We start from the raw sequence: 21,026 nt of genomic DNA on the forward strand, positions 1-21,026 counted from the left end.
ATAAGCTTGCAAGAACCTTGCATAAATCCTGCTATACTCAGTGCTTAAGTATTTGCAAACTCCAGTGCTTTGAAAGGGACACTGTAGCCATCGTGGTGGTCAAATGTTATGATATAAAAAAAAATATATATATATATATTTACTGAATATGTGTATGTCTTACCCAGTTTGATGATGCCTATTTCCTGCAGGTCCTCCCAGGTGATGTCAGTGATGAACTCGATGTTCTCGTAACCGTTCTGCACCAACACTTGGTGGTACTGGCTTAGACCAATAGCAGTCAGCCACTCCCCTAGATTGGCCTGCAGGAACACCAAGAAAATGACAGCTCACCAGGTTAGTCAACACTAAAGCTGGTAAGTTAGCATCTAACTAACTGGTTACTAAACTATGGAGTTGGTGTGTGGGTTGAATTTTACTCACAGGTTTCTGCTCAGGCAGCCACTCGGTGACACTTAGTTTGTTAATCTCGGATGTCATCTTCTTTCTGTGACCTGGTTTAGTTATCCCAATAGCTGTCAGATCCTACAGACACATACACACAAACACAAGTAAGAAACAGTAGTGGCATGTTCAGGCTTTTCCTTCACAAAGTGAATTCAAATCTCCCCAAGACTCCAGCAGTCTCTCTCTGACTCACACACAAACACCCTCTCTCTCTCACACACACACTCACACTCACACACACACACACACACACACACACACACACACACACACACACACACACACACACACACACACACACACACACACACACACACACACACACACACACAGAGAGAGGGAAACTTGCAACACAAAGAAACAAGTGACAGCGTGACATCTGATGAAAGCTTCTGCCAGTAGAGAATAGAGCAGAAAATGTAAATGTCTCAAAATCATAAGAAAAGCAAAGGAAAAGCAAAAAGCAAATGTCTGCAGTGAAGAGGTCGCAAACAATCGGCTTGATTCTCCATGATATAATTTATATTCAACTTCTGTGATAACTAAACAAGCTTGTTTGAACACAAACTAAAATGTATTAAAAGTGATGGTGTGTTGATTTATTTGGAACCGTAATGAATTAACAAATACAGTGGGTCATCCTGTCATTGTCGATTTACTTTTGTTTCTGTGTATTTTAGCGGGAGTTGTGTCGGACACACGAGAACACACTTTAACAAACACACATGAACAATCAACCCACACAAACACACACACACGCATGTTTGCATAACTCATACATTTTATGCAGATGTGACCCAATCATACAGTAGAATAGGCCAGAATAACACGACATATCTCTGACAACAAAGTCGGTTTTGACTCCGAACCATTCAGCATGCACAGCCCCGGAGTGTACTTATATATATACAAATAATTTATGTGCTCTATAAATTATTTGTATGTAGGTGAGAGTGGCAGAGAGCATTGATCTACTTCCTCAGAGCAGGCAGCAGCAGCAGCAGTGTTGAAGGTGATGGGACGGTCAGGAGGTTGGTGGATGTATTGAGCTTATTTTCAATTATTGATCTTTCATTTCCCTTTTTAGCTCCAGTTTGTTATTCAGACGGAATTCTGACTGTTAAGGAATGTATTTATAAGACAAGAGACTGGTGCTATTTGAACAATTGATGCAGTTAAGTAAAAGCATTACCAGGTTGATGCAATAATATAATATAATATAATATAATATAATATAATATAATATAATATAATATAATATGTAGTTTAAAGGCACATCGTGAATCGTTTTTTCACTGAGTTGATGGGACTCAAAAGAGCCAGTTTTTATAAAAGAATAGTCAAAATCAAAGCAGCAGAGGCCAACATATCCTGACTTTTAGTCCCTGGTGTGGGTCAAGCTATAAAAACAATGGAACCTTACATTTCCCATAATGCAACTCAATAGTATTTTTCATTAGGCCCTCTTTGTCTGATGCCTGGATGGTAAATGTTAAGCTAGCGCCAGCCGGCAGTAGCAAGGCTTACTACAAAGAATGCAAACTTGGGCAACCTTCTAGTATTTGTGCTAAGCTAAGCTAAATTTACCATACAGAAATACAGAGTTTGAATGTACTTCATTCATATGTTGAATATACTCATAGAAATGGGCAGAAGGCAGGGAAAGTACCGATGAGATCAGTTTAGTTAAGTGGTTTAATAGTGCTCATTTAAGGATTCTTAAAAAGGAAATGGCATACATGCATCTGGAAAACATCAAGGACAGCACAAATCAAAGTCACACAGACTTGTTTCCCTTGTGGTCCTTGGAGGTGCCTGTGACCTCTCTGGGGTTTTGGGGGGGATCAGGGGGGGTAAGGGTGCCTTACCTCCGGGGTCATTCGGCTAATGGTGGGTAAGTCATACCCAGCGCCCAGGAAGTTTGGAGCGTAGACCTGCAGCTGAAAGTCGCTCAGCCATTGGACAACGGCCTCTGAGCTCTACGGGAGAGAAGACAGGGGGCATGCTGTCACTGGCTCCGTGTCTACTTTCTCTTAGCACGGGCCAAGTAGGGCCAAACAAGGGCCACAATAGATACTGTAGTAAGGAACTGTGCACCATGTTTGTCAGTACATCTTTACTAATGTCAAAAAGACTAATACATTTACATTTATGGATGATTATAATGATTCACTGGCCTTAAAAACCCAGCTGATAGAGTCAATGAATTAGCCCTACTTGGCCCTGATGCGAAAACCAGGCTAAATTAAGGAGGCAGAAAGGCCCGGCCTTGCTACAGGGAGAGCTACATATTAGCAGTAGGCTAATTTACAATTGACACTTTCCATCACTTACGCACACACAGTCATGTCATCACACATGTCCACATGAGAAATGTCTTTCTTCACATATTTTCACCCTTCTACAGAGGTTCCAGTTCATTAGATGTTCCAAAAGGTTGAACCAGCTGAGACGAAGCTAACAACAAAAGCTTAGCTGGATTTTATCTGCAAGCTTAGCTTCATAGATGGGCTTTAGGTGTGTTCCTGCATGTTTTTATGAGAATTCTATAGCTGCTTTTTATAAATATAGATCTAAATGCTGAAGGCTGACAGCAGTGGACGGAGCAACAGGATTGGGTGTAACAGTCAAAACCACTGCATGACTTCTTCCAAAGCAGTTTCTTTTTAAAGTTCAACACCCCTTCTGTCTTCCTCCATCTCCTCTTCTTCTCTTCCTTATCCTTCCCCACGACCCTCCACCTCCTCCACACTGTCCCTCGAAACTGATTGTTTTTCCCATCCCACCGTTCACCGTCTTTACCCTACCGAGGGGAAACGTTATGGGTGCTGAGGAATCGGGACTCTAGCTAACAGATGGCCATGAGAACATGGCTTACATGGCAGCACACACACACACACACTGACACACACACTGTAGGCAAGCGATGCACACACAACCACCACGACCACCTGCTATTTAAATATGCTCATAGTCGGGTTATCACGCTCCGAATTATTAAACAATAAAGACATGATTTAAATGTGGGCCCACACACATACACACACATATAGTAAACACACACACAGGCACACACACTCTACAGTAAATAACTGTACATGGTGTAAGCTCAGATTTCACACTTCTTGTGCCGAGCTAGTCCACCCACGGCATGCACACTGCTGGGCATCTGCCAGCATACGCACACACACACACACACACACACACACACACACACACTCCGATATCTTGCCTGAGATGCACCTACCGAGCATCAATTGAGACACATTTGTCTCTGCAACAGAAGAAGAAAAATACTGCAATGGAAGAGGCGAAGCTGCAACTAAAAGGAGTGAATAACGATGGGTAGCAGATAAACAAGAGAAGCACAGGATTCTCTCTCTCTCTCTCACACTCTCACACACACTCTCTCACACACACACACACACACACACACACACACACACGATCCCTCTATCCTGGATCCACACAAGATCAAACCGGAGATCTTCCACTCACACACTCACCGTGTCATGGCTGCATCCGAACACTCGTAGCACGGACGAGGCCAGTTGCGAGAGAAACCGCTGGGACATCTGTGTGTGTGTGTGTGTGTGTGTGTGTAAATATATATTGTGTGTGTGTGTGTGTGTGTGTGTGTGTGTGTGTGTGTGTGTGTGTGTGTGGAGGAGAGAGAGAGGGTTGTGGTTGAGGTGACTGAGGAGCTACATTGTCATCACGCTGCAGTTTGGATGTCGATGGTGTGTGTATGCGATTAGCGTGTGTTTGAATGAGAGAGGGAGAGAGAGGACTGAGTCAGAGACTCTGGGACTGTCCTACCTTCCCCTCGCCTTGCCCCTCCCCCTTCCTGGTCGTCACGGCGTCATAAGGCGGCGCCTCGTGGAGTGGACAGCCCGATTGGCTCGTTGTCCGAGAGGAGATGGCGGGGCCTGCTGGGAGAAACACCATTGGCCAGTTAAAAAAAAAAAAAGCTGTTGTCCTGTTGCTGTACACTTCCGGTGGATCAACAGATGAATTGACTTTGCCAACCTGACCTCCACCCTTCTCCATCGATGGATTTCTGCTCAATTGCCCTCATTGCTATGAGAAGGAGCCAATCAGATTCTTGCTCTCCAAGATGTAACAAACCTTCTTAACCAATCGCACCCTGCTACACTTCCTCCTACATCCCCTGCCTTGGCCATCTGTCTGTTAAACCAGCCAAGATCTGTGTGTGTGTGTGTGTGTGTGTGTGTGTGTGTGTGTGTGTGTGTGTGTGTGTGTGTGTGTGTGTGTGTGTGTGTGTGTGTGTGCGTGTGTAGAAGTGATATAAAGAAATTTTTTCTAAATATCAGTGGTCTATGACTCGTGATTTTCTAACCCTCTAACTCTTTCTCCCTGGTTTTAATCTTTTCTCTCTTCTTAAAAACATTCCCTCCCCCCTTGTCTTCACCAGTTTCATAACACTTGCAGTAATGCTTACTGTGAATTCATAAAGAGTTATATCTAAAATCCTACTCTAAGTTAACTCCTCACATTTAAACAGTAACTGGGTTGAAGGAGGATCACCCTCCTGAGCTGACCCCTGTCCTACCTGCAGGCTGGTCTACAGACTTGGACTGCTCCAGCAGATGCTCCTTGGCTTTGGCAGACTGGGACAGGACTGTTGCTAGAAGCTGCAAGTGCAAGAGAACACAAATGCATCCACATAAACAGGCATCCAGCAATTTGTACAAGAATTTAAGGTAGTTATTGTTGTGACGTAACCCATTGGTTTGTCGACTACGGTTTGGAAGCCTCAAATTCAGCATTTTGGCCATCTTGGTTTTTGGCCGTCGCCATCTTGGTTTTTGCAACCAAGTGGCACAAGAGGGTGGAGCCAAATACAACCAAACCCTTAATAAGACATCTTGAGGCAACCAAAATGCTACAGCTAACTTCCATGGACTGCAAACACAGACTGTGAAAGGATTAAAGTTGTAAGACAAAAACATGACCGGACAACACTGTTGTAGCGACCAGTCAATAACAAAGTAGCCCTGGCCTAAAGCATACCCTGCTTTAAAGTCTATGTTCCTCTAAATGGGACAATTCAGTGAACATCATGCTGTATTAAAGACGACCCTCTGTCCTTGGACCCTGGCATTAGAAAATGAAAAACTGCCCCCCCAAAATAACCTTTAATGGGGAAAAACATTCTTTCCAGGAAACTTCCTTGGAAAGTATTTAGAAATTAAGGACCTGCATAATAAACCTATTTTTGTAGCCGCTTATGAAGTTTTCTTAATTCTTAATTTCCCAGCAGCCGCTTTGTCATTGCTTCTGTGACTGCAGATATTGTTCTCTATGGTCAGGTTTTTCTTTGGTTGTGATTAATATGCACCTTTCGGAATACTACATATATACACTAAAAAAACAAAGCAGTGCATATACACAAATTTGTTTGTGTGTGTGTGTGTGTGTGTGTGTGTGTGTGTGTTGTGTGTGTGTACCTTCACCCCCTCAGCCTGTGCATGGAGGATGTGCCCGGCACTGCCAGCACTCTGACCGCTGCCCGACGACCTCACGCTGGTCACGCTGCCAGAACTACCCAAACTGCTGCGGTCCCCACCTGCAATGCACGCACACACACACACACACACACACACACACACACACACACACACACACACACACACACGCACGCATTCACGCACACACGCACACACACGAAAACACATGTGCATTCACACACGCATGCAAACGCCCAAACGATATGTATAGATTTTGTGCATACAAAACACACGCATGCAACAAACAGATGGATGCACACAGTCGCCAAGACACACACACACGCACACCCACCCACACACACACACGCACACGCACACACACACACACACACACACACACATTGAGTGGTTTAGCTGATATCCAAAGCAACGTGGTAACAGGTGTGACTCTCCATTGAAATGCACTGGGCAGCATGTAGTTGGATGAATAGGACGGACAGACGGACAGGGTGACAGACGATTGAGCGACAAAAACACAGAAGTGGAGTAAACAAGACACACCTTTCATTTTCACACATACACACACACACCTTTTCTCTCATTCTTCTTCTCTCTCTGTTTCCTAAGCTGTTTTATTTCTTCTCTCTCACACGAAAATGTTTCCATACATCCAGTTGGAAAGACACACAGACTGTAGACCGATGCAGATGGCTGCATTCCTACACATAAGGCCACTGGGTTCAGCTGAGCTTTAGATGGAGGGATAAGCAGGACATGGGGGACTGTCAGGAGCAGGGTCAAAAAGTATCTGAAAGCCTTCAAACACCTTTTTTTTTCGCAGCAAAGAAATCAGATGGATGGATTTGTTCTGCTATTTGGGAAATTCGCAATACCATAGACACCAGCAAGGCGGTGCCTGGCAGAAAAGCCTTTTTTTGAATGGATGTCAGATACTGTTTGACCCCCGGTTCAGGGTTTAAAGGAGTCAGGGGGTTGAGGGCTCAGCGCAGCGCGGCTTAGTTACCTGCCACGGACTTGCGCAGTACCCAGATCTCTTCGTTGGAGCCTCCATGGGGCCCGCAGGATGTGGTGGGAGAGCTGTGAGGACTTGCCTCTGAGCCGCGGCAACCTTCAACACAGAACACCACTGTTAGCCGCTAACCGACCCTAAACTAGCCTTGGACTTTTTATCAACTTTGGGGCAGCTGAAAATACAACATTGACAAATTATTAGTTGATACAGCTAACGTGTTAGCAAACACTTAGCGCAACATTAGCACTAATTTGAAGTTGCGTTTCTGCCAAGGTGGTGAATTTAAATATTGAATTGCCTTGTAGCTCTGTTTTGGTCACCACCATCTCATGAGACAAATATTTAACTCTTTAGCTGCTAAATGCTTCACTTTGTTCACCAGTTTGTCACAAATTTTGTTTCTTTGCTGTTGGGATTTGGTTAAGTTGTAAAACCAAAACAATTAGCTCAAAGTGGCTAAAAAGGCTCCATAGATCTGAGTAGAATGGCAAGGCCTATTGATAACTCTTGGTGGTTTCACAACTACAAGTGACCCATCTTACATTACATATTGGATCCATTGTTCAGATCAAAATATTGATTAGTGCAGCTTAAATGTTAGGCTCAAAATTAGCGTTTAAGTATAGCTAAACCTGAATTTGACACTATAACAAATCATTGGAGTAAGGGAAATTTGCATAGATTTACAAACCATTGATAGTATTTATTAATCACAATTAATCTAGGTTTTTGTCACATAATTGTGGTAAATAGAGCTAAATTCATCTAAAGTATTGAGTATTGACACTCCCACTGAATCTGACAATGCTACATACAGTATTTGTATTAGCCAAATATACTGAGCAAACCATTTCGCTAAACTAATGACATATTACAGCTGTTGTAGTGATGTTTTTAGAAAAAATAAGGTTAGGCTTGGTAAATTAAATAAATAAATTCCTAAATTACTTGCGAAAAAGACAAAACTCACAGAGGGGCAAGTAGGAGAGCAGGGTAAAGGCGGATAAGGGAAGTTTTTTTTTTTTTAAATGGATGTATAAGTTTCACTTACACACCAGCCTTTCATTCTTTCGTACACGCTCGCACACGCACACACATACACAGAAAAAATACAGCATATATATATATAGATATATGAAAACATTTATATACCCATCGTACATAAATAAATCCATAACATGAATATCTGTGTGTATACACATATATGCCATAATGCACATACACATACATATACATATATAATGCAGCCATATGTGTGTGATTATATATGTAAGCCTTGTCAGAATGGGGCTGCTGTAGTGCATTTGGAGAGTGTCATAAACCATTATAACCGTCGTAGTAAGGGCTTATAAATGGTTTATACGTGTGACCGACAGTGCTCCGGAGAAACACACACATTGAAAATAAAAAAGGTTCCATTTGATCTCATGTAATGTGGTAGCTCCTTCTGGTGAACATTTTACCTCCCTCCAGGTGACCTCAAACAAAGGTCTGTTTTCAGGGCCTTTGATTTGACTGGAATCATTTGTGAGTTCCAAAAATTTACCTTGGGCAAAGTCTGCAGAAATGCGGGCTTATGGAAAGTGCTAATAAACAAAATGTCTGCGAAAGAGTCCCCAAACATTTGACAGTGGGACAGCCTTTAACCCTCAAGGACTTTGAAGGGAACACGCCTCAAAGTCCTTGAGTCCATGAGTGTGGAGGTTGGGGATCGGGCCAGTGAATAACTTACCTGCAAAACATCCTTTGTGACATTTTCTAACAATGCCTTTAGGTTTCTCTTACATAACACTTGACATTTTACATGTTAGAATTTGCACATCTTTGCATGTTATACATAATATAAGCATTTCATTTCTAATACCTTATGCTCAAGTGTCCAAGAATGAGAATGAATGCTGTATGAGAATGAATTAGATTTATTCCAGCTAAAATATCTTACTGGATTTTTAAGCTTGACAGAAAATATAACCCATTGATGCCTGAAAAGCATTTTTGTTTTGAATCAACATCTCCAACTAAACCTTTCTTAATTCACTGAACTGTCATTAAAACGACAAAAATCGATATTTCCAGAAAACAAATGTTTTTTTTTTTACCAAAAGTCATAATAAAAGTTTTAATTGCTGTTGTTTTAAATTATTAAACTAAACTGTTTCAGCACATTTAGAAGAGCTCTAGACTTGTTTCCTTGTCCCAGAGATGGGTATAGATACTCTATGTCTACTGAAATATTCCCATTCTTCACCAACACCACACACACTCACACACAGACACATTGAGGGTAAGGTGTAAGGTAGGTAAAAGTAGTGTTAAAAAATGGTCAGACGTCACAATAACACGCATGACGAGGCAGGACAGAACACCAAAAAAACAACAACACACTTGTGTGGTCAGGAGAGGGTTGTGTGTGATGTGTGTGTGTTTAAGATGTCTTAGTGGCTGGTACATTGGTGATATATGGGAAAAGAACAAAAAGGGAGAAAGGAAGGGGGAAAAAATAATTTCAAAAAAGAAAGGGCAAGACATATAAATGAAGCACAAACTGAACATAGGTCTGTGGTAAAATGGTGATCTGTCCTCACACCTGATATCTATTCTTCTCCTCTAACAGATACATTGACAAAATTTCTTGTGTGTGGTGGTTCGAAATATCAGCAGTATTACAACGAAATCCTTGAAAAACCACACCAATGTATTAGCATTGCTTTTGTCAACTATTTTCTCTCTCTGTGGCTTACTGTGTGGCCCTATAGAGCCTCATTTTATAGCCGATTAACATGAGACAAATAGTATCGTTCAATTACGGGCCCTGAAATGTGACAAATGGTGGGATCTTTGGTCTTAAATGTTTAAAATGCCAAAGATGCTTAATGTTGTTATATAATATTACATGGATGCATTGTTTCCTTTGAATCCCTTGTGCATGTGCGGGCAATTTGAATCCAGGGTAGGAATAGCGGACCCCGTAACTAACGAAGAAATCAAAATGATTAATCCCCTATCTGATAATCCATCAAATAGCTGTGCTTAATCAACATATTCTAAGCCATGAGCAGGAAATATTTTTCTTTTCATCTCTCAAAGCATACGTCCACTGAGTAAAGCTGTTATTTCTACAGTAGTGATCCAATAACAAGTGGCTTAAACACATCAGACTCCCGGCTAAAAGCTGTCTCTGGCTCTCAGTAATGGAGATGACAACAGCAACAACAGAAAAAGGAAAGTCATATTGTATGAGCAACACATAAAATTACATAAATAATGATCTATAACAGAAAACTTCAATGGATGCCTTCTTAAAGCAACGTTTAAAACATCAATTAGAATCTTACATGACCAATCAGACATGGTGTTTTCAGTATAGGCAGAGAAAAGCATCCCTTGAAGCTTTAATAATAATAATAATAATAATAACAATCATAATAATAATAATAATAATAATCAAATAATGAAAAAGGGGGCGTGTACCTGGGGCAGTGGGTGTGTCTCCCAGTGGGGTTGTCACGGGCGACTTGCTATAGCCAAAGGAAGTGAAAAGTGGAAGCAGTGGCTGATGGGAATGTGGTGGAGGAGGAGGCGGTGGAGGCAGGATATGGATCTGATGGAACGTGGTGTCGTTGCCGTTGACTACCGCGTTGGCAGGGGCAACCGTCGCCGGAGGAACCAGCGGTATCTTTTGAAACTGTTGGGTGCAAATGACTGTGCTGGCCAAACCTAGATAACACCCACCGTGACGTCACACACACACACACACACACACACACACACACACACACACACACACACACACACACACACACACACACAGCCAGCCAGCCAACCAACAGTGAACCGACGCCACGCGAAACAGACAAACGACAAAACAGAGAATTACACGAAAGAAAGAAGGAGGGGAGGGGAAAAAAAGAAAAATTTAAAACAAAGGCTGAGGTTACAAAATTAAACAAACGGCTGATGTTAAAGGCGTGAGGACGAAGAAAAAGAGTGGACCAACAGATGTGGGTGCTGTGAAAGGAAATGGTGGAAGGGGAAGTGATGGAGGGTGACGGAGGACATGGTCCCATGGACTAATAAGCTACTTTTCTACTCTTAACATAATGACGTTCAGTCTTAAGTCATTAGCTACTAGCATAATACAGACATGTAAAAGTAATCCACTTGCCATCCATAAGTGTTTACTAGCTCATCGGTTTCCTCTCTTAGTAGTTAAGTGCCGCTAGTGGCTGTATAACTTATCATATAAATTCCCAGAAATAGGTTGTTTAGCTCGGCGCTGCACACAAATGTTACAAATTTTCATCAATATGTCTTCCTTATAAACATGCCAGCACTGGGACTTCAAAATGCTACTTAAACGCTTACCAAGTGGATGTATTGCGTTTTACACCGCTAAGTTTGCCATATGACATGAAATAGTGCACTTGACGAAGCTAGCTTACTAGCTAGCTAGGTGTTGCGTTTTCAATAACACACACATAATACAAAGTTGTAATTGATCAAATGTATACATATCTATGAAATGTCTGGTTTATCTATTCAAGATGGTTTTTTTTATCTATAATATAGCCAAGTCAAAACTGACGAGACAGAGAAAAGTCGCAATTATAAATCCGTCTGCTAATTGGGCACCACGGACAGCGTAGCATTGCCCTTCCTCCAACAATGACATTGCCAACTTTTACTTTGTTTGGGATTAACTAGTGCCTTGCCAACAAGTGGAACCGAGCCAACAATATTAGTGAATGTCCTTGTCAGTTCTGCACAAAAATGGTTATTTTGCAAACTTTGTAAAGTCAGGGACCAATCACAAGAATGGTGACGATGACCGCTGGAATTTAGCAGTTAGCTTGCGAGTTAACTATATAGGCTACGTTCTAATTGCAAATAAATAGTTTGGATTGGAGAATTCAGGATATTATCGAGGTTTGTCTAATTCTCAAAGTAGCCGTTGTAGCTTATGTGCTTAATAAAGCTAGCCGGTAGCTTCCCCGCTGTGATTGTGATGGCCGCTGCAATATTAAGGTCAGCTTAGTTAATTGACTTATTCCTATATCTAGCTGATGTAGTGGGGAAAAAAAGTGTGATGTAACATCTCTGTTTTGTGGAAAAAGGAGGAGCGAATGAGAGGTAAAGACGCTGACTGGGGTGTATAGATGGGAAAAATAGGAATAATTAAAAATGGATAAAAAACAGTTGATTAGATGAAAACCTCTTTCTAAAACAGCTGCCGTAGCCCCGAGCGTGTGTGTGTGTGTGTGTGTGTGTGTGTGTGTGTGTGTGTGTGTGTGTGTGCCTTGGCAGTGATTAGTCAGTATGCCTGTGCAAGCTGAGTGGGAGTGCTCCAGCTGTTTTGTACTGTAACCACAGCTGCTATATAATGCACTGTATGTAGGCAGCAGTATTTTCCTAGACTTGGTTTTATATTGGTAAATGGACTATACAGTAAATACAAGTGACAAAGAATAGTGGACTACATGAGAGAGGAGAGATGATATGAAAGTGAGACCTTTGTGATCTCAGAGAGATGAGGCAGACAGTAACAGGGAGACAGACACACAGACTGAGACATTTATGACATAATAGTCTAACTACAGAGAGACAGACAGATGGACAAACAGATACCAGACCTACAGACAGACACCAATACACAGTTAAAAAACATCTGAGCCCCTTTGTGGCTGCGCAGTGACTCTTTGTGGGATGACGAGATGGGTGTGGATGTGCTCTGGTGATCACACCAGAGAGGCAAAAAATTCATCACGGTGATATAAAATGGAGAAAGGAGGATAAAATAGCTTTTTGGGAGATTGGACACCTGTTGAGTAACGAAAACACAAACAACACTAAAATCCCACCTGTAACCCTGGCAGACATTTAACTAGATTAGTATTTGATTTGTAAATTCACATGATGGGCAGCGCGAGAAATTTTTTGACATTTTGTACATTTTCCACAATAGATTTCTAGCCGCATGTTGTATGAGAAGATTAATACCACTCTCACATCCATACGGTAAATGTAATGCCACCAAGCGTTAGCTTAGCTTAGCAAAAACACTGGAAGACACCTGGAAACTTAAGAGGTGATATTAATTAACCCCACAGGCATATCTATTATCCTCGCATGGCTTTAAACATGGCTACGGCTGAGTTGGTGGCTAGAAGCTTACAGCGTTATCAGATCTAGCGGTGCAAACAATTGCAACAGTGTTGACAGAGCTAACAGTGTTTACCCGGGTGGGGGGGGAGCCCCGAGGTAGGGTGTTAAGCTTCTGCGTCTAAGCGAACAGCCGGGACGGCGTTATCAGCTGTAACCGCCATATGAGCACAGTGTAGAGCGGCAGCCGTTAGCTAACCAGTGGGGCACTATTTGCAGCTATATTAAAGCTCTTAATACCGCGCAGAAAACTATAGTATTTCACAGTGGATTAAAGAAAAAATGTGATAACAATGCTCAAGACATCTACATCTAACTACATCTGCATGAAACTAGCATCGGATAATTTTATATATTACTTAATTTAAATATGACATAGCTTTTGCGAGGCCCAGAACGTCTTAAAAACAGAACATAGAGCAAATATTACTATAGGCTAACTTTATAAGACAGTGTGAAGGAATGTTTTAACCAAGTTTAAGTAATTTTAAATGAATACATTATGTATGTTTTGAACCACTCAGTTGGTTCTGGTGTTTATGCTAAGCTAAGCTAAGCTAAGCTAATTGGCTGCTGGCAGTATAGCTTCATAGTCAGTGGTATCAATCTTCTCATATAATTCTAGGCAAGAAAACAAACGTATTCCCCAAAAACTTCCAACGAATGACTTTAATTCAGCAGTTAAAGTGTAAGCAAAGAGAACTGGAACACATCATCTGCCAGGGACATGAGGAGATCTTTGATGTCTGTGTTCTCATTACTGAACAGGTACTTTCACCATCAGGCTGAACTCCAAAAACTTTGTGTTTCCAATCAGCTGTAGTTGTAGTACTGTTAAAAATTCTGACCAGCCAAAATGGATCGCACACATTAATCTTGGATTACATCTTCAGCAATGCAATGATGACAGCTGGGTGTTTGACACCGCTCGGCTGAGGTAAATGAGATGTAAGGTTAAGTTCCTTCCTCAGAGGTTTATGGGAGTGGCTAGAACATTATTCATTCACTTAGCTTCACATTTCTTCATCTTTTTTTCTCTATCTTTCTCCAAATTCTTCATCTGTATTTAGTCCAAATCTGTGTAATGTGGCCCTTGGTTGCCACTTTATCCAGAGAGTGAGTTTGGTCCCTGTTTTGATTAACTCCAACACACTCTCACACGCACACAGAAACACACACACTTGGGAGAAAACATACCTGTGCGCTTGCTGATGACCTCCACCATGGTGGAAGGGAAGTAGCCCACTCGGTCATTTCCTGTTCGGTTGTCATGGATACAGCCTTTCCAGCGACCGTCGGGGTGCTGCTCCAGAACCTGTCAGGCAGGCAAGTTTATGACTACAATATTAAGTTTCATCTATTTTTAGCATTGCAAAATTTACTGAAAAGCCTCAAAGAAAGCTATCATTTTTTTTCATGTAAACCACAAATACTAAACTGCATTTCGAGGCTGTCTAAAATCCCCTGTGTCAGACAGCAGTGAAACTCTACATACAGACCTCAAGGGAGAAAGCATAGGCACTGCTTGGCTTCCTTATTACAGTAAGAAGTACCAAAAGGCTGCATAAATGCTCATAAATATTCATGAGTGGTGGGTGCACTGCAATTTACATTCCAATTTATAATACATTTTAATGTAAACCATATGCGTAGTAAATGAGGGAAGCTGAAACCACTCGTGATGCAGGTACAAATACTGTAAAAAAAACACGATTGTACTGTCTCTTTAGGTTGATCTGCAACAGTGGAGTAAAACCTGGGGCTCCCCCTAGGGACTAGAAATTGAGGATTGGCAAATGACCATTATTTTTAATATTAAACCGCAGCAGATTATTCCTTGATTAACAGAGTATTCGATGGCCTTATAAAACGTCAGAGTAGATAAAAGTGTCCATCACAGTTTTAATTCAGACCTACAGTTAAAAAAACAAACTATTCAATGCTATCAAATATGAATAGAATGCCAGCAAATATTCACATTTGTAAAACTACAATCAATTACCTTTTGGGAATTTTTGCTTGAAAAATGATTTACACGATGAGCAGTTATAAAATTTATTCTGATTAATCATCTTCTCATATCAGCTCTAGCTGTTTATCTATGAGCTCTGAGCACTTCAATTGAGGAGTGATTTTCCCTCCTCAGACATTACTTTTACAACAAATTACTGTTTCACAAAAAACAACTAGAAAAGAAGATTATAAAAAGACATAATTTTGTCTCATTTCAAAAAATTTGAAAACTTTATGCCTCACTATAGTCAACAAAACATCACTTTTTAGCTTTGATGTCAGAGATGCCCATAAAGACAAGACTTTTTGTTGTTGTCATTGACGACATTTAACATGTCCATTTTGTGTTTGTTTGTGTGTGTGTGTGTGTGTGTGTGTGTGTGTGTGTGTGTGTGTGTGTGTGTGTGTGTGTGTATGTATGTGTGTGTGTGTGTTACCGTGATGACGTCTCCTGCTTTGATGTTGAGGCTGGTCAGGTCGTAGTTGTTGCAGTAATCCTTCAGAGCCCGAACCTGAAGGGCCGCTGACGCATCTGAGAGACAGAGAGAAATAGACAGCACATCAGACCGTACATTACAGAAAATGTACATTATATTATTTAATTCACATCACTGCGTCAACACTGTTTGCAATAAATTAGCTGCAGTGATGGAAAATCTCTTTCAAGCTCTGGTTAGTAACTTCAGTAAGATTTGTTGACAGTAGTACATGTGACAGATATACTTTGAAAAAAATCTGGAAGAAAAAACAACCAATCAGAGCAGAGGAGTCTCTAACAGTTGTGAAAGTTTGACTGGAATTAGTGAGCGGTGATTGACAGCCACTCTCATTGGTTGTTTATCTTCTTATTTTATTAATCATTTTTTATTTATTTTTTATAAAAGTTAACAACTGCAGCTTTAAATCAGAAGGCTATACCATGACTTCAAAACAATACTTTCAATATTACACCGGGACCTCATCAAGGTATCTTTCCCACTAAAATGATGTAACATTTCGTACCGTATATTCTGTGTTTGGGAAGCATCAATTTAAGGAATAGTTAGACATCTTGGGAAATCACTCCCCCATCTATCCATCCATCCCTCCATCCATCCATCCCTTCCTCCATCCACCCATCCCTCCATCCATCCATCCATTCATATTACCCCTCAGCAGTTGTTTGATCTCTCTGCTGGCTTGTGTTGCAGTGAACTGGTAGACAATATCGAGTGCAGTCTGGCTGTAGGTGTTTCTCACTGTGGCATTGATACCACTCTGTTGAAGAGAAAAGAAGATTTGGTACAGTATGTCGACTTTGTAATTTCACATTCCTGTTTGGTTTCTTTCATTCTGACATAAAGTGAGAGATCAGAGTGTGAAAACAGAGCAGAGGGTTTCCTTTTCTGTTCTGTGTCACACGGTATCCAGTAAAATGTGTCTTCATACTAATTAAACACCTCAGGGATGTAATGGTTTACCGTCTTGACATCAACAGAAAATAACCCATGCTTGCTCATTCCCCTGTAGCTGTAACGAACCACGCCCACCTGTTTACTTTCAACTGAGACGGACAAAAGCTGAACAAAGATGACTCGTAACCAAAGACAGTGTTAGAACTCACATGGTCATTAACACACACTGCCTCTCTTGTTTTCATTAACCCCTGTGGCATTTTCAGGTCACCAGCACAATTCATTACTAATTTACATCATTTCTGTCTTGCGTTGCAATTTAGCACTAATAGCCTTCATTTTATCAAATGGGGATGTGGGGATTATCTGTAGGGATTTACATTCATAAATGGGCAATAGGAATTAGACAATCAATATATTTATTTATTTCCAAGGAACATTATATTAGAATATTTTCATTACAAAGACCAGACTGCCTGTCACAACAGGAGGGTTCAACACAGTGGAAGAGAGTAAAACTTATTTTATATTACATTTATATTATATTATATTTATTATTACATATTGGAGCTTATCTTTATTTATTTCTCTCTATATATAATACAATATAATAAATAAAAAGATAAAACACTAATGCATATTTTGTCAACTTTTCAAGACTAGGTAGAAGTAAAAAAAAAAAAAAAAAAAGGAAAGGTACAATTTACATCGAATGAAATCCATGAAGGCTTATGAAGCTTCTCTAACTAAATATATTAAAATATTTAAACACAAACAGAGTCTTTTAATAACATATGCACTGGGCTACATCTTACAGGCCCAAATGTAGTCATATAAATAACTTGGAACATATTCATTTATTTCATTTTATATGGAAAACATCTTCCATAGCTTCATCACAGCAAACAGGCAGCCTTATTATTTTGAGAAAAAACAAATTTATTCCAATTTTATGGAAATATGAAAATGCCTCCCCTTTTTATGTCACCATACATGAGTTACTGTCACAGCTATAATATTTTACAGTAGTGGAGACGGCTGTTAAAATGCATTGGGAGATTTGGGCTTTGAAGTGTTCAAAATTAGATCGCTATTGTCCTTTAAGTGAACCCAAATCCAAGGGGTCAGTGCTAGAGAGCTTTCAGTAAAGTTCCACCTACTTCCAGCAGGAGTCTCACTGCCTCGGTCTTTCCACACAGGGCGGCTTCATGCAGGGCAGTGCCTGCTTTGGTCTGTCGGTTGATGTCGATACCCGCCTGGATCAACAGTCTGACAGCAGAGGGCAGAAGAAAGGGCAAAGAGGATGAAGAGGTGGGAGGGTGGGAATGTCTGAATGATTCAGAGAAGGCTTGGGAGTAGGTAATGTGGTCAGATGAGACCAAAATCGAGCTATTTGGCATCAACTCAACTCGCCGTGTTTGGAGGAAGAGAAATGCTGATTATAACCCCAAGAACACCATCCCCACCGTCAAGCATGGAGGTGGAAACATTATGCTTTGGGGGTGTTTCTCTGCTAAGGGGACAGGACGACTTCACCGCATCGAGGGGAGGATGGACGGGGCCATGTACCGTGAAATCTTGGGCGACAACCTCCTTACCTCAGCCAGGACACTGAACATGGGTCGTGGATGGGTCTTCCAGCACGACAATGACCCAAAACATACGGCCAAGGCAACAAAGGAGTGGCTCAAGAAGAAGCACATTAAGGTCATGGAGTGGCCTAGCCAGTCTCCAGACCTTAATACCATAGAAAATCTGTGGAGGGAGCTGAAGCTTAGAGTTGCCAAGCGACAGCCTCGAAACCTTCAGGATTTGGAGAAGATCTGCAAAGAGGAGTGGACCAAAATCCCTCCTGAGATGTGCGCAAACCTACAAAAAAAACTACAAGAAGCGTCTGACCTCTGTGCTTGCCAACAACGGTTCCTCCACCAAGTACTGAGTCATGTTTTGTTAGGGGATCAAATACTTATTTCACTCGATCAAATGCAAATCAATTTATAACTTTTGTATAATGTGATTTTCTGGATTTTATTTTTGATATTCTGTCTCTCAATGTTAAAATAAACCTACCATAACAATTATAGATCGTTCATTTCTTTGTCAGTGGGCAAACTTACAAAATCGGCAAGGGATCAAATAATTATTTCCCCCACTGTATCTGTGTTCTCAGCAAGCTCAGGGGGACATTTAAACCCAGTGATTCATTAGAAAATGGTGTGTGTGAGTGTGAGAGAAAGAGATGAACCTCTGGAATGAATGTGTGTGTGCGTACCTGATGATGTCTATGTGTCCGTTCTTGGCGGCCAGGTGGAGCGGAGACGTCCCGTTGGGGTCGGTGGTGTCTCCTTTTTTGGGCTCCAGCAAGGCAGCACACATGTTGCTGGACAACAACAACTGGACCACCTGCACACACACGCACACACACACAAGCAACAATATTGATCACTCCTGTACATTGTCCTAAGTTGTTGCTGTTTTTTTGAATAAGGACTGAAACTGTAGGTTCTTACCCCGACTCTGCCGAACTCACAGGCCAGGTCCAGAGGTGTTTTCCCTGCGTTGTCCACAATGCACGGGTTGGACTGGTGCTGCAGCAGCATCTCCGACTGGAGACAGGAAACACAAACACAAACACATAAGAGGAAAAACAATAAAAAGAAAAATGTAGAAATTCATTAATCCATTATTATCCATTATTATTAAGGCCTAACACACAAACAATGATTCACCTACGAGCTATGTAGAGTCACCAATCAACCGTAACCTGAACAGCAGTTGTCCAATCATAGCTTAGTGACAACGTCTTGGTGCAGCGATTAAGTGACAAAGTTGTGACGTCACATCCTGGCTAGCCTCTGTTCCGCTAGTTTCTTAAAGGGGCAGTTCACCCCAAAATCAACCGTACCTGTAGTGCTTTTTATCAATCTAGACTGTTACCTCCGCTAGGGGGATTATGCGATTGCTCGAGCTTGTTTGTGATTCCTTAAGGGAATGTGCACCTTCATGTCTGTCCACGGCTATGCTCTTATTCTGCTGCAGCAAACCTAATAATATTTTCGGCGGCCAGTTATGGCTGCTTGCTCAAGGACCTTTCCTGGTTTGGAGGTGACTCACACTTTCCCAGAAAAACATTTTTCGCCATTTCATTGTTTGATACTGTCACTGACTGCCTGCTGACTCCTCAATCACTACTCTTAACTGGCCCTCATGCCGCTGGGGCCCACTAGCGATAACACAGCTGAGTGCATTGCTACTCTACGCCCAGGGACGGACGGACACATAGGGTACATCCCAAGTCTCTTAAATGGCCTCCTCGATTCCCTCACTTGCGTCTTAGTCCCTCCCACCAGGGATGCATGGAGAGACGCAAGGAAACCAGGCGAGGAGAGAGGAAACGTGGAAATGCGTTTGTCTTATTGATTAATTATTAACGTCTGTATGTTTTGAAATTCGGATTGTGATGTCATTATTAAATAATCCAGAATATGATTATGTTTTCTCCTAAACACTGGAATTATTTTTATTAGGCTCAATGTTTAGGAGTAAATTGGAATTACATAACTCATCCAACCCGACACTCTTAATTATTAGCCTCATATGAATTAATGGAAATGTAGATAAATGATGTAAAAAGTGTTTCTACTGACAAACAGACAGACTCTCCAACTCTTTAACTCTCTTTCTAACTTTTTAATCCATTCAATCTGTGATCTGTCCTCACTCTGGTATTAAACTCCAGTGATGATGAGCTATATCAGATCAGTACGATCGGCTGCAGCGTCCAATCAGATAACAGATGAGCGATGAGGGGGCGTGTCGGCCCTCACAACACTTCCTGAAAGGATGATCTCGTGCATCCTCGCTCATGGCTCCTCGGAGATCCCTCCTCCCTCCTCGATCCTCGCTCCTCGGTGCCGAAATAAGAGCTTTGGGACGGCCGTCAATATGGCGGCGCAGAACGACTTCCGGTTCAAGCGAGGATCGAGGAGACGACAAATAAGAGACTTGGGATGTACCCATAGGCTCACTCACTCACAGATGCATTACCACACGCGGTTAGAGAGCTGTTCACTTAGATTAGTTGAATGTACATCTAATATAAAAAGCTGAGTTTTGCCAGTCTTTGCCTCTACTTGACTTAAAGAGATTCCCTCCCTGTAGGCGTGGCGGATTGTCGCTGTACAATGGCCTTAGAGGAGCACTGTGACATCAAGTGAAAGAAAAAGCTTGGTTAAAGTGGTAAAAGACTTAGAGGGATAAATTCCCACAAGTGGAATTAGTTCATTGTGCTTTCTAATGCACCTTAAAAATGGACCAAATCCTGAGAGCACGCCAAATTAGAGTCCCTTGTCTCAGACAAAAACACCGTCCCGCCTTACTTGCTTTTAAAGCAAATGTTAAATCCTTTCTGTGCCTTGCCGGATGTTAAATGAGTCATGTCATTATCTGCGGTCCGGTTCAGGTTTTTTCATATTTTTTTATTCATTTGGCCTTGCACACTGGGAGCAA

General features: G+C 41.5%; 1 protein-coding gene across 1 annotated transcript in view; it reads right to left on the minus strand.

The window, feature by feature from the left end:
* The window catches only part of caskin1 (CASK interacting protein 1), a 96,079-nt gene that overhangs the window by 8,619 nt on the left and 66,434 nt on the right, over window positions 1-21,026 (minus strand). The window contains 14 exon segments of the mRNA XM_054607536.1: window positions 164-302; window positions 424-525; window positions 2,316-2,426; window positions 4,267-4,379; window positions 5,021-5,102; window positions 5,919-6,037; window positions 6,943-7,047; window positions 10,423-10,668; window positions 14,308-14,425; window positions 15,561-15,655; window positions 16,272-16,380; window positions 17,678-17,786; window positions 18,790-18,920; window positions 19,028-19,123. Coding sequence (XP_054463511.1) covers window positions 164-302; window positions 424-525; window positions 2,316-2,426; window positions 4,267-4,379; window positions 5,021-5,102; window positions 5,919-6,037; window positions 6,943-7,047; window positions 10,423-10,668; window positions 14,308-14,425; window positions 15,561-15,655; window positions 16,272-16,380; window positions 17,678-17,786; window positions 18,790-18,920; window positions 19,028-19,123 — 1,675 coding nt within the window.

Source organism: Anoplopoma fimbria, chromosome 11, assembly GCF_027596085.1.
Source record: "Anoplopoma fimbria isolate UVic2021 breed Golden Eagle Sablefish chromosome 11, Afim_UVic_2022, whole genome shotgun sequence".
NCBI classification, from domain to species: domain Eukaryota; kingdom Metazoa; phylum Chordata; class Actinopteri; order Perciformes; family Anoplopomatidae; genus Anoplopoma; species Anoplopoma fimbria.